We start from the raw sequence: 12,143 nt of genomic DNA on the forward strand, positions 1-12,143 counted from the left end.
ATAGAACGCGGCGGCGGCGCGCGCGGGGCGGCCCTGTGGTCCTGATTGGTAAACAAGCGGCACGTGATAAGGAAGTAGTGTCAATGGCGGAGCGGAGTGATGATGCGGCAGGTGAAGGGGCAGCGCAGGGGCAGGGCAGGCATCCCGGGGCAACGGCGACCCTCCTCCTCCCCACCTCCATCCCTCCATCTCCCCCCATCTCCCTCCCCCTCCACCTCCCCTCCCCCTCCCCACCCCCATCTCCTCCCCACCCCCATCTCCTCCCCTCCCTCCCCCATCCTCCCCACCATCTCCTCCCCACCCTCATCTCCCACCCCCTCCTCCCCACCCTCATCTCCTCCCCACCCTCATCTCCTCCCCACCCCATCTCCTCCCCACCCCCGTCTCCTCCCCACCCCCATCTCCTCCCCACCCCCGTCTCCTCCCCACCCCATCTCCTCCCCACCCTCATCTCCTCCCCACCCTCATCTCCTCTCCACCCCATCTCCTCTCCTCCCCTACCTCCATCTCCCCCTCCCCAACTCGTTCCTCCCTCCCCATCTCCTTCCCCCCCTCAATCAAATAAGATCAAATAGAACAAGTTCTACAACTTTTGGTTGTGCACGCCTTAAGCAAGCAAGAAGAAGATCTCCTTCCCCCCCCCTCTCCATCTCATCTCTCTCCCCCCTCTCCATCACCCTCCCCTTCCCCCACATCTCTTGCCCCCCAACTCCTTCGCCCCTCGATCTCGCTTTCCCCCTCCCCCCTCCACCATCTCCCCCTCCTCAATCTCCTTCCCCCACTCATCTTCTCCCCCATCTCCTCTCCCCTCCCCCATCTCCTCACCCCGCTCTGCTCCTCTCCCCACACCGCTCACCCGCTTCTTTCTTCCTCTCTCTCGCTTGCAGGAATCCAGCGATGACGCGGAGGACGTGTCGCTCTTCGACGCTGAGGATGAGGGGCCGCGGAGACCGAAGAAGAAGAAGATCCGGTAACGTGGAGAGTGCGCCCGCTGGGGTGGTCAAGTTGGCCGAGGGGATGGGTGGGTAGGGGTCAACTTTCGGAGGGCATGGCATGGCATGGCATGGGTCAACTGCCAATGGATAATTTTAGGGCAGAGATTGACAGATTTTTTATTGGTGCGGGTGTCAGGAGTTATGGGAAGAAGGCAGAAGAATGGGGTTGAGAGGGGAAGATAGATCAGCCATGAGAGAATGGTAGTGTAGACTTGATGGGCCGAATGACCTAATTCTGTCCCAAGAACTTCTGAACTTGGGAGGGCAGGGGCCAACTTAGGAGGGGAGGGGGGCGGTGGGGGAGCTTGGCCTGGCTGTTTGGCATTAATGTTAGATTTATATGGAGGGTAGGGATTACCTTGGTGGGTGGAGGAGAAGGAAGGAAGGCGGGAGGGAGCAGGAAGACGAGGAACAGGTGGGCGGGAGGAGGAGAGAGTTCTTTCACAGGAAGAATGGGGTTGGCTGCATTAGAATTTAACTCTGAAAGTGGGGAGTAATTACTTGTTTTAGTATTTAACCGCATGGCATGCAAAGATCAGCTCTAAGAAATAAGGAACAGAAGATGCAGATTATGCTGTTGCGGTATAGTTAGCTCTCTGATGGGTCTTGGAAATGAAGTTAGATTCTTTGGAAAATTTCTTTGAACAGAGGGTTCACAACTAAATTGGTTAAGGGAATGATGGCTCCAATCCATGGTGGTACCATGCATGCTGTAACCATGCGTGTAACATGCACGCTATGATGTTGAGTTTAGGTTTGCTCTCTGGGGATTCCTAACTCTCGGGTTGGCAAAGTAGCAGGTTTAGTGTCAAGAGGTGTAAGCTCTTTATTAATGACTCTTCCAATGGGAACTTCAGCTTTGTAGGTAAGTTCAGTACGAGTGAAGTCATATTCTTGAATATTCTTGGGTAGTTTACACCCCAGCAGTATGAACATTGACCTCCAATTTCAGGTAGTCCTTGCTTTCTCCCTCCTTCCCCTCCCCTTCCCAGCTCTCCCACAGCCCACTGTCTCTGCCCCTTCCTTTCTTCTTCCCGCCCCCACCCCAACATCAGTCTGAAGAAGGGTCTCGACCCGAAACGTCACCTATCCCTTCGCTCCATAGATGCTGCCTCGCCTGCTGAGTTTCTCCAGCATTTTTGTCTACCATCTTGAATGACCAATTCAGACATTGGACGTAAAAAAATATCAAAGTTGGCATTGTAACAATGACTTCAAACTCTGGCAGCTGTGACAACAGGATACAGAAGCAAACTGAAACGGAACAAACTGCAACAGAGAAACAGTCAGAACTGTGGGACAAAGAGAGGGTTTAGCTGAAATAGGTAAAGTTGTTATTAAGCCCTGGTGGTTGTGATGTCCATCATCTAAAGATGGGGTCCGTTGCTCAATCTGACACAGGGCATCCTTGGAGAAGGTGTGCCTGTTTCTCACGAGTCACGCCCACATCCGGCATTGTTGCGGCAATATAGGAGGCAGTGGATGGAGAGGTAGGAATGGGATAGAGAACTAAAGGAACAGGCTGCTGGAAGCTCAGAGTCGTACTTGCCGACTGAATGGAGATGTACTGTGACGCAGTTACCTTTAGACTTCAGAGATACAGCATGGAAACAGGCTCTTTGGCCCACCGATTCGATGCCAACCAGCGATCCCCCTGTGCACTAACACTACCCTACACACCAGGGACAATATACAGTTAGCCTGCAACTCTGTACATCTTTGAGCACCCGGAGAAAATCCAAGAGGTCACAGGGAGAACGTGGTCAGGATCTGGTGCTGTAAGGCAGCAACTCTAGTGCTGCACCACTGTGCCGGCCTCGTTACCTAATCGGTCTAGTTTTTTTATCGAGGAATGTGAAAAGCTTTTTTGTTGTGTACTATCCAGTCAGCGGCAAGTCTATACATGATTACAATCAAGCGGAAGATTGAAAAAGCTGGAGTAACTCAGCGGGACAAGCAGCATCTCTGGAGAGAAAGAATGGGTGATGTTTCTCAGTCAAGACCCTTCTTCAGCTGTCCACAGTGTACAGATACAGGATAATGGGAGATAAAGTCCCAATAAATCTTTCCCATATGGAAGGGAATGCATTGTGAACACCAAATGCAAACGGTAAATTGGAAGAAGTGCAAGTGAAGGACAGTGTGTGTCTGTAGGTGGGATGGGAAGAGAAGGGGACAGTTGAATGTGTGAGCTACTTTGAGAAGGGAAGTGGTGAGGAAGGATCTGCAGATACTGGTTTATACTGAAGATCGGCACAGAATGCTGGAGTTCCTCAGTGGATCAGGCAGCATCTCTGGAGAAAAGGAATAGGTGACGTTTCAGGTTAGAACCCTCCTTCAGACCTTCTTGAGACTGACCCGACCTGAAACGTGACCTATCCATTTCCTCCAGAGTTGCTGCCTGAGCCGCTGAGTTACTCCAGCACTGTCAGGAGGTTGTTGGAAATGGTAGAGGGGTGATGAGGCAATCAATGAGGCAAAGTGCTGGCAGAATGTTGAAAGAGAGAGGATGGGGAAGATGTAAATGTTGTTTGAATTAGTGGAGATAGGGGAGCATTTATTTGTGAGTTATGTCGGTGAAATATCCTTCCTGTTTTTATCGCCATTTACATTGCTGGCTCTGTTGACTGCCGGCACTATTATCACTTTTCGTTTAGTTTCGAGACGCAGCATGGAAACGGGCCCACCAAGTCACCACCGACCGTCGTTCACCCGTTCACACTGGTTCTCCGTTACCCCACATTCGTAGCTGCCCCCTACTCACTGGGGGCAATTTACAGAGGCCATTTAACCCACAAACCTGCACGTCTTCAGGATGTGGGAGGAGACCGGGGCACTCGGAGGAAACCCACGCGGTCCCAGGGAGAACGTGCAAAATGTACATTTTTCATTTAGGATTTCCAGCACCTTCAGTGGTCTTGCTCCGATAGTTATTTGTAATTTGCCTTGGATTGGCTGCAGGTGATGTTGGGAGAAATCAATAACATGTTATTCATTTATATTTCATTTAGTTTATATCAATTTTTGAACCATTATTAGTTTTCGTCACTGATTGAAATCAGTGTATGTAACCTTTTAAACCCTTTTACAGACTCCGTTCCCCACAGAATGACTTAATCACCCTCCCAGACGATTGTCTGAATACAACCAGACTATTTACAACTTGCCTTGTATTTGACCATAAGTTGAACTGGATGTAACATCTCTTAACAACACCTATATAACACTGACTGATTGCAATGCTCCTTCACTCCTCCCATGCTAAAACCCTTATCCATGCTGTTATTGTCCCCATCTTTATTATTGCAATAGATTCTTGGCTAGTCTTTTGTTATTTTACTCTGTGTTGGGATCATCCAGTACTTTGTTATCTGTTTCCCAATTCTCGTGAAATCTCGCTTGTTCATCAGTCACCCTCTGGTTGAACCCTGGTTAAGCAATCCTTAATTTTAAAATTCTCATTATTGCTTCAAATTCTTTCACCACCTCTCCCTTCCCTTATCCTGCGATCACTTCCCGTCCTTCACTCTCAATTCCAGCTCGTCCCTAAATTTAATCAGCACATAATTACGATTGCCAAACCCTGAAATTCTTTCCCCATTTCGCTTCCCCACTTTACCTCCCTATTTCTCATTCTATCTCTAATGGCAATCCTGAAAAATCCCCTGACTCTCCCATAACTCTCTGTCTGAAGAAGGGTCTGAACCCAAAACGCCACCCATTCATTATCTCTGGAGATGCTGCCTGTCCTGCAGAGTTACTCCAGCATATTGTCTGTCCCGAAAACATAGCTCTTTGCCAATCGTTTTGACACCCTATGTTTGTGCCTTAGTTGTGTGAATATTATTGGAAGCCTGAAGTTGGTTAACTAAAATGTTTTCCTTCTCTTTTTTCAAGACATCCAGTGGCCTGTTTCTTCCACCTCTTTTTCCGAATCAGTGCAATAATTGTCTACCTTCTTTGCGAATTCCTGAGCAGCAGCTTTATCGCCTGCTTTGTGACAATAATATTACTCCTATCTTGTGACTTCTGGACCGTAAAAGTAAGTAACCGTGGTATCTCCTCATTTAGTTACATGGTGGGGGGAAAATTATCTGCAGAGTTGTGTTTTGCAATGCAGCAGTACAGACAGATGCTGGCCACGGTCGATCCAGGGCTTTCTTTCAGATAAATAGGGAGTATATGTTCTTTATAAATTGGAAAGCACTTCCGAGCCAATTGACGGGTGGAATTTGCTCCAAGCAGCCTGGAGTTTGGAACTCCCGCCCGGCCAAGCCGGCAGATCCGTTCCCATAACCAACTTCCGAGGCCGACTTTGTGGGCCGGTATCTCAGTCCTTCGGCAGCCTAGGCAGACCGTTCCGGTAACGTTACACTCCTCCCGGAGGCTCTGGCCTCTGTCAATCCGGCATAGTGGATAATCCACAAAAGCATTTGGACCAAGGGAGCCGGAAAATTGGTGGTGAACCTGAACTTTTATATTCTGAAGATAGACACAAAATGCTAGAGTAACTCAGCGGGACAGGCAGCATCTCTGGAGAGTAGGAATGGGCGACGTTTCGGGTCGAGACCCTTCTTGTCTGAAGAAAGGTCTCGACCCGAAACGTGTGTCTGAAGAAGGGTCTCGACCCGAAATGTCACCCATTCCTTCTCTCCAGAGATGCTGCCTGTCCTGCTGTTACTCCAACATTTTGTGTCTATCTTCGGTTTAAACCAGCATCTGCAGTTCCTCCCTGCACATTTATGTTCTGATATATATTGTTAATATTACTATGATTGTGTGGTCGAGGTAAATGGGGAAAACCTGATCTTTGATTATTTTGCCCTATTTCTCTCTCTGGTGAAGAACGTCACCGGTAGACTACTGGTGGGACTACGTTGGTGGAATCAGATCGATGATGATGGAAAGAGCCACTGGGTCTTTGAGGCCAGGAAGGTATGTTTGACCTGGACTTTGTGTCTCACTTTAAACAAGAGTAAATAAAGCTTTTATGCAATGATCTACAAAGTGGGGGCATATTCAATTTCCTTGATAATTGGAAACATAATTGCTATTCAGTTGAACTGTCTGGTCTCCACCCTTCCATGGTCATCTGTTGCTGGCCCTTTTCTTACCTCCAGTTCTCTCCCCTCGACTTTCAGTCTGAAGTACGTCACCCATCTATTTTGCTGCCTGACCCGCTGAGTTACTCCAGCACTTAGTGCTATCTTCAGTATGTACCAGCATCTGCAGTTTTTGTTCTACGCATTTTATCTGTTCCACTGCGAAATCACCTCAAAGTACGCCTACTTTGAAGAAGTTCCCCTCCTCTCTCTGAGGGGAGTTCTATGAGACTATCTCTCACTCCTCCCCCTCTATGTATCCTTGTGGTCCCTTCATTATCACCTCTTGCTTCCCCGGCCAACAAGGGCCATTATAGGCTCCACCCTTCCATGGCCATCTGTGACGACCCTCTTCCTTACCTCCCCCCTCCCCTCCCCTCCCCTTCCCCTCCCCTCCCCTCCCCTCCCTCCCCTCCCCCTCCCCGCCCTCACCCCCTCCCCTCCCCATCCCTCCCTCCCCTCCCCTCCCCTCCCCTCTACTTTGAGTCTGAAGAAGGGTCCCGACACAAAATATCACCCGTTCTTTTTCTCCGGCAATGCTGCCTGACCCGCAAAGTTACTCCAGCACTTAGTATCTATCTTGTGATCCGTTCTTGCTGGGTCGGGGATATTGGTGCGATTGGGTGCATGTTAGTGACGTGAAATTTGATTTGTTTGACCAAACACTGGTATTGAACAAAATAATCACTATGATATTTATATTAAATTGGATAGGCATATGGATGAGAAGGGAATGGAGGGTTATGGTATGAGTGCAGGCAGGTGGGACTAAGGGAAAAAAATTGTTTGGCACGGACTTGTAGGGCCGAGATGGCCTGTTTCCGTGCTGTAATTGTTATATGGTTATATATGGTTATATGGTTATATTTCAGTGAATATAATAACAGTGAAAGTAAGGTAATATTAAGGAACCGCTCAGAATAATCAATATGAATGAGTGCGGGTACAAAATGTGGAAGGGTTAGATAAAAATCTAAAAGGTTTAAATGAATACTGCTGTAAATAACTTTCTTAATATTTAGTTGAAATTGGGGAAACTGTAAATTTAAATCACATTGACAACTTTCACTACACGTTATGGAGATGAAGCTTAGAACATTTAGTTTTTATAACTCAGTGGTTCAGGCAGCATCTCTGGACATCATGGCGAGGCAGTGTTTGGGCTCCTTGCCCCAAACATCACTTGTCATGTTCTCCAGAGATGCTGCCCGACCCACTGAGTTGTTACAGAGTTTTGAGTCTTTTGTAAATCTGCAGTTCCTTGTGTCTGCATTTAGTTTTTATAACTTTTTTTTATGATTTTCGTAGCCTTCTGGAAAAGGGAGGAGAGCATCTTCGGAAGCAGAATCCAAAATCTTTTGGTTAGGATTAATTATCTGTCCGATCATGTGGGTTATTTTTGTCTTCAGTACTTTCTTTTCCTTTAAACCAAAATGGCTGGTAAGTAACTGACCTGCTGCACAGATCTGTGAGTTAGAGCAAAGCACAGAGTGCTGGAGCAACTTGGCAAGTCAGGCAACATCTGCGGAGGGAATGGACAGACAACGTTTCAGATCCAGCCCCTTCAGCCTAAAGAAGGATCTCGACTGAAACGCCACCCTTCCAATCTCTCCACAGATATTGCCTGATCTGCTGAGTTCCTCCAGCACTTTTTGCCAAGATTTTAGCATCTGCAGTTCCTTGTATCTTTGATTTACAATCTTGGTTTGACCCATTTCCTTCTAAACCAATCCTATCTATGTAACCGTCCAAATGTATTTTAACCGCTGCGATAGTACCTGCCTCAACTAACTCCTCTGGCAGCTCGTTCCATATACTTCCCACCCTTGTGTAAAAAGTAAAGTTGTTACTTGGGTTCCCATTAAATCTTTTCCCTGTGTCCTCTGGTTCTTGATTGCCCTACCCTGAGTAAATGACTGTGTGCACTTACCTTATCTAGAGTAGAATAGAATAGAATATGTTTATTGTCATTGCACAAAACTGAGCAACGAAATTCCATTTGCTTCTCCTCCGTTAAAAGAAATACAACACAACAACCAATACACATATGTACAGTTAATAGTAAAATAATAGATACATTTTTAAAAGAGTTTAAAAGAATTTAGGTATTCCTCGAAGTTTTCCTTTTCTATTTCTATTCCATTCTATTGCATTTACCCTATCTATTGCCCTATTGTTTTATATACAGTGGCTGAAGAGGAGATTGCTTTGTTTCCATTGTTGTGTTCTGACTGTTTCCACTCCCCTGGTGCAGGCTGTGGTCATCATGGGTGTTTCACTCCAAGGATCTAATCTGTACGGTTATATCAAATGCAAGATGGGAAGTGGAAAAAATCTGACCAGCATGGCCAGCTCATACCTGGGCCGCCAGTTTTTCAAAACGGTAAGTTAATTCATAAGCTTGCCACGTCACAAAGCTGGGTGTTTGGAAAGTTCAGAACAAGAGCACAGTAAATAAAACGAATAAAAATGACATTTTTAATCAGCGACTCCGCACAAAATGAATGGTGTCTCTGTATTTACACCTATCGCTGCTTATCAATAGGCTCTTGTGAAAAATAAGCAGACTGTTATATAACCCGCCACATGCGTGAATCAATTGGTTATTCATTTGATAAATTTACCTTCATTTTTGCTGAGCAATAATTTACGTTAAGGAAAAAGTCCCCCTAGAGTGTTTTGGCAACTTATAACCGAATCTTGAAGATTATAATACATTTAGTGTGTTTCCGAGACTTCTGAATGCAGTAGATGCCATTAATGATATCGCAGGCATCATTTGTAAATGGTTTAGGGAGGAACTGCAGATGCTGGTTTAAACCGATGACAAACGCAAAAAGCTGGAGTAACTCAGCGGGTCAGGCAGCATCTCTGGAGATATTGTTTTGTAAATTGTTGGTCTGTATCTGGATCATATCAATCCTCAGCGAGCACAGAATGGTCGGGCAATTCTTTAGTCTCAGATCTTCCCTCTTTTCAATCCTGGCCTTTGTCCACCATCTACTTAACAAAGCCTCCCCTCCCCTGTATCAGCCTTATTACCTGCCAGCGTTTGTCCTGCCTCTCCTCTCTCCCAGGTATCTTTCCCCGTCCTCTCCCTCCTACAATCGGTCTGAAGAAGAGTCCTGACCCGAAACGTCCCCTATCCGTGTTCTCCACAGATGCTGCCTGACCTGCTGAGTTACTCCAGCACTTTTTTTGTAAACCAGTATCTGCAGTTCTTTATATCCAGGAAAATTTTAAGGTTTGGAAAATGACTAGTATAGACTTTTAAAGTGACCTCACCTATTTTTTTTTTTTTTTTGTTCCTTCAGCCCTTTCCACTCTAACCTACCAGTTTTCTCTTGGACTGTCGGACCTAAACGTGCTACGACACCGTGTTCCGTTAGCGCTGCATGGCTTAGTCTGGCTTGGACTGATTCTGTGCTTCCTTCATGCATGGAGTGCGTGCACTGCTGGCTCTGGCTGCCTCTGGGGGTTACTGAGCTGAGGGATGGGCTGCAACACAGCTGCTTTCCACAGGCAATGACTGTTGCCAGAACAAAGACCTCATCCATAGAGTCATGCAGCACAGAAACAGGTCCTTCAGCCCAACTTGCCCATGTCGGCCCACCAGCCTGCACTTGGTGCATATCCCTCTCCGATCCATGTACCTGTCCAAATGTCTTCACTTTAGTGGAGCCATTGACTGAAAGTTTGGCAAATATTTCATTTATCCTTTTCACTGTGCACACTTTTTAAAACCAACAATAATATAACGTGTTTTTAACTGATTTTTCAAAATTTTAATAACTTGAATTAATTTAAACTATTTTCAAATGCGAGTTGTCCAATAATAATAGCAGAACTGTTTTTTGGGGAGGGGGTTCGATTGGCAATTTTACGTGAAATTATTCTGAAAGTATAAAGCCATGATGGTTTCAGAAGGGTTGGGTTTATTATCATCATGTGTACTGAGGTACAGTGAAAAGCTTTAAGCAGACTATTATCTAAATGGTGGCCGACTAGGAAAAGGGGAGATGCAGCGAGACCTGGGTGTCATGGTACACCAGTCATTGAAACTAGGCATGCAGGTGCAGCAGGCAGTGAAGAAAGCGAATGGTATGTTAGCTTTCATAGCAAAAGGATTTGAGTATAGGAGCAGGGAGGTTCTACTGCAGTTGTACAGGGTCTTGGTGAGACCACACCTGTAGTATTGCGTACAGTTTTGGTCTCCAAATCTGAGGAAGGACATTATTGCCATAGAGGGAGTGCAGAGAAGGTTCACCAGACTGATTCCTGGGATGTCAGGACTGTCTTATGAAGAAAGACTGGATAGACTTGGTTTATACTCTCTAGAATTTAGGAGATTGAGAGGGGATCTTAAAGAAACATAAAATTCTTAAGGGGTTGGACAGGCTAGATGCAGGAAGATTGCTCCCGATGTTGCGGAAGTCCAGGACAAGTGGTCACAGCTTAAGGATAAGGGGGAAATCCTTTAAAACCGAGATGAGAAGAACTTTTTTCACACAGAGAGTGGTGAATCTCTGGAACTCTCTGCCACAGAGGGTAGTCGAGGACAGTTCATTGGCTATATTTAAGAGGGAGTTAGATGTGGCCCTTGTGGCTAAGGGGATCAGAGGGTATGGAGAGAAGGCAGGTACGGGATACTGAGTTGGATGATCAGCCATGATCATATTGAATGGCGGTGCAGGGTCGAAGGGCCGAATGGCCTACTCCTGCACCTAATTTCTATGTTTCTATGTTTGCATGCAATCATGTCAGGTAATACAATACATAAATGCAGGTCCACCACCAATTTTCTGTCACCTCTTGGCACCACACCTGCTTACACTTTCTGGGGGGTTGGGGGGGGAGGTTGCTTCCAAAGCAGGATTTTGTCTGGAATTCAGGTGGGGCCGAATCACCGGTCGCTGGAAAATTAATGGTGGCCCTGTATAATCAAGTCATACTCGAGTGCAACAGATAGATTGCAAGGTACAAGGTGCAGAATGTGATTCTTGCCATCGTGGTGCATCCGTTCCAGAGACTTGTAGTACTATAAACGCGTGTGTTTGCGAAGAAAAATCAAACCGTGGCACATCAATGATGGAATTGATTTGTTGTCTATCATTACAGGCAATGAAGAAAGAAGACAGTGAAGAGCCCTAAAAGGGGGAATGCCATTTTGGAAAATAAACTTGAGATATTTTCTGTACTGCGAACAGTTCTTGATTCAACGCTGGCAATTTTCAGTTGTTTTCCGTAACACCCGAAGAATCAATTATAATTGTTTTGTAACTTTCTTATTAATATCTGATTTAAGTATTGGAAGCTGTCACTGTCTCTCTTAATTGTGTGTGATCGAGCTAAAAATTTACCTTTAATTTTAGAATAATTCCAAATTAATAAACTGACATTTTTTTCTTGGGATAGTGGCTTCTCACCATCCATTGGAAGGAGAGGCAGGATCTAACTAGTGTTTAAATATTAATTAAATGGAAAGCAATAAATTCATATTTCAATAGAAATTAGATTGTCAAGAGGACATTTTTTCCTTTTATATAGACGGAGTTTTTGGGAAATATATAAACAACAATTTAAGAGTGTGCTTGGAGCTATGACGATTTAGTTAGTGAATGGTGCCTTGAGCTATCGAGGTCCAGCCATGTTACAGTCTGCAAGCTGCTATCAAATACTCAGTTAAAATAAATAGCCATGAAGGATTTTGAGATGCGTCTGATGAACGTCTATTTCGACATTGGATTTTAGAAGGGTCTCGATCCGAAACACCACCCATTCCTTCTCACCAGAGATGCTGCCTGTCCTGCTGAGTTACTCCAGCATTTTGTGTTTATCTTCGGATTTTCTTGAAGAATGACACAAAAAGCTGGAGTAACTCAGTGGGTCAGACGTTTCGGGTGGAGACCCTTCTTCAGGATTTTCTTATATGGATATGAATGATTAAACGGCAAGTTGATAAAGGCAACCTAAACAGTTTAATCAAACGCTGCAAATTAAAAAGGAAGGTTCATATTTTGTCCTAATATTTCAGCCACAGTTTGCC

At 45.6% G+C, this 12,143-nt stretch overlaps 1 protein-coding gene across 2 annotated transcripts; it reads left to right on the plus strand.

The window, feature by feature from the left end:
• On the plus strand, positions 1–11,607 carry LOC116987804 (Golgi apparatus membrane protein TVP23 homolog B-like). 2 transcript variants are annotated; one of them, XM_033044042.1, is made up of 7 exons: positions 1–111; positions 888–970; positions 4,893–5,037; positions 5,841–5,930; positions 7,406–7,537; positions 8,352–8,480; positions 11,216–11,607. In XM_033044042.1, the coding sequence occupies exons 1-7, from the start codon at positions 100–102 to the stop codon at positions 11,246–11,248; spliced, it is 624 nt and encodes a 207-aa protein (XP_032899933.1). In that variant the 5' UTR covers positions 1–99; the 3' UTR covers positions 11,249–11,607. The 2 variants fall into 2 exon arrangements, with proteins under 2 accessions (XP_032899933.1, XP_032899932.1); XM_033044041.1 differs by having other exon boundaries at positions 41–111; positions 885–970.
• The last annotated feature ends 536 nt before the right edge of the window (positions 11,608–12,143 follow it).

Source organism: Amblyraja radiata, chromosome 26 (genome assembly GCF_010909765.2).
Source record: "Amblyraja radiata isolate CabotCenter1 chromosome 26, sAmbRad1.1.pri, whole genome shotgun sequence".
In the NCBI taxonomy this organism is placed as follows: Eukaryota; Metazoa; Chordata; class Chondrichthyes; order Rajiformes; family Rajidae; genus Amblyraja; species Amblyraja radiata.

What these genes read in the sequence shown, in the direction of transcription:
- LOC116987804 (XM_033044041.1), top strand. An exon ending in CCTTTAAACCAAAATGGCTG is followed by an intron (nt 7,538 to 8,351) that starts GTAAGTAACTGA and finishes CCCCTGGTGCAG; the next exon opens with GCTGTGGTCATCATGGGTGT. An exon ending in GCCGCCAGTTTTTCAAAACG is followed by an intron (nt 8,481 to 11,215) that starts GTAAGTTAATTC and finishes CTATCATTACAG; the next exon opens with GCAATGAAGAAAGAAGACAG.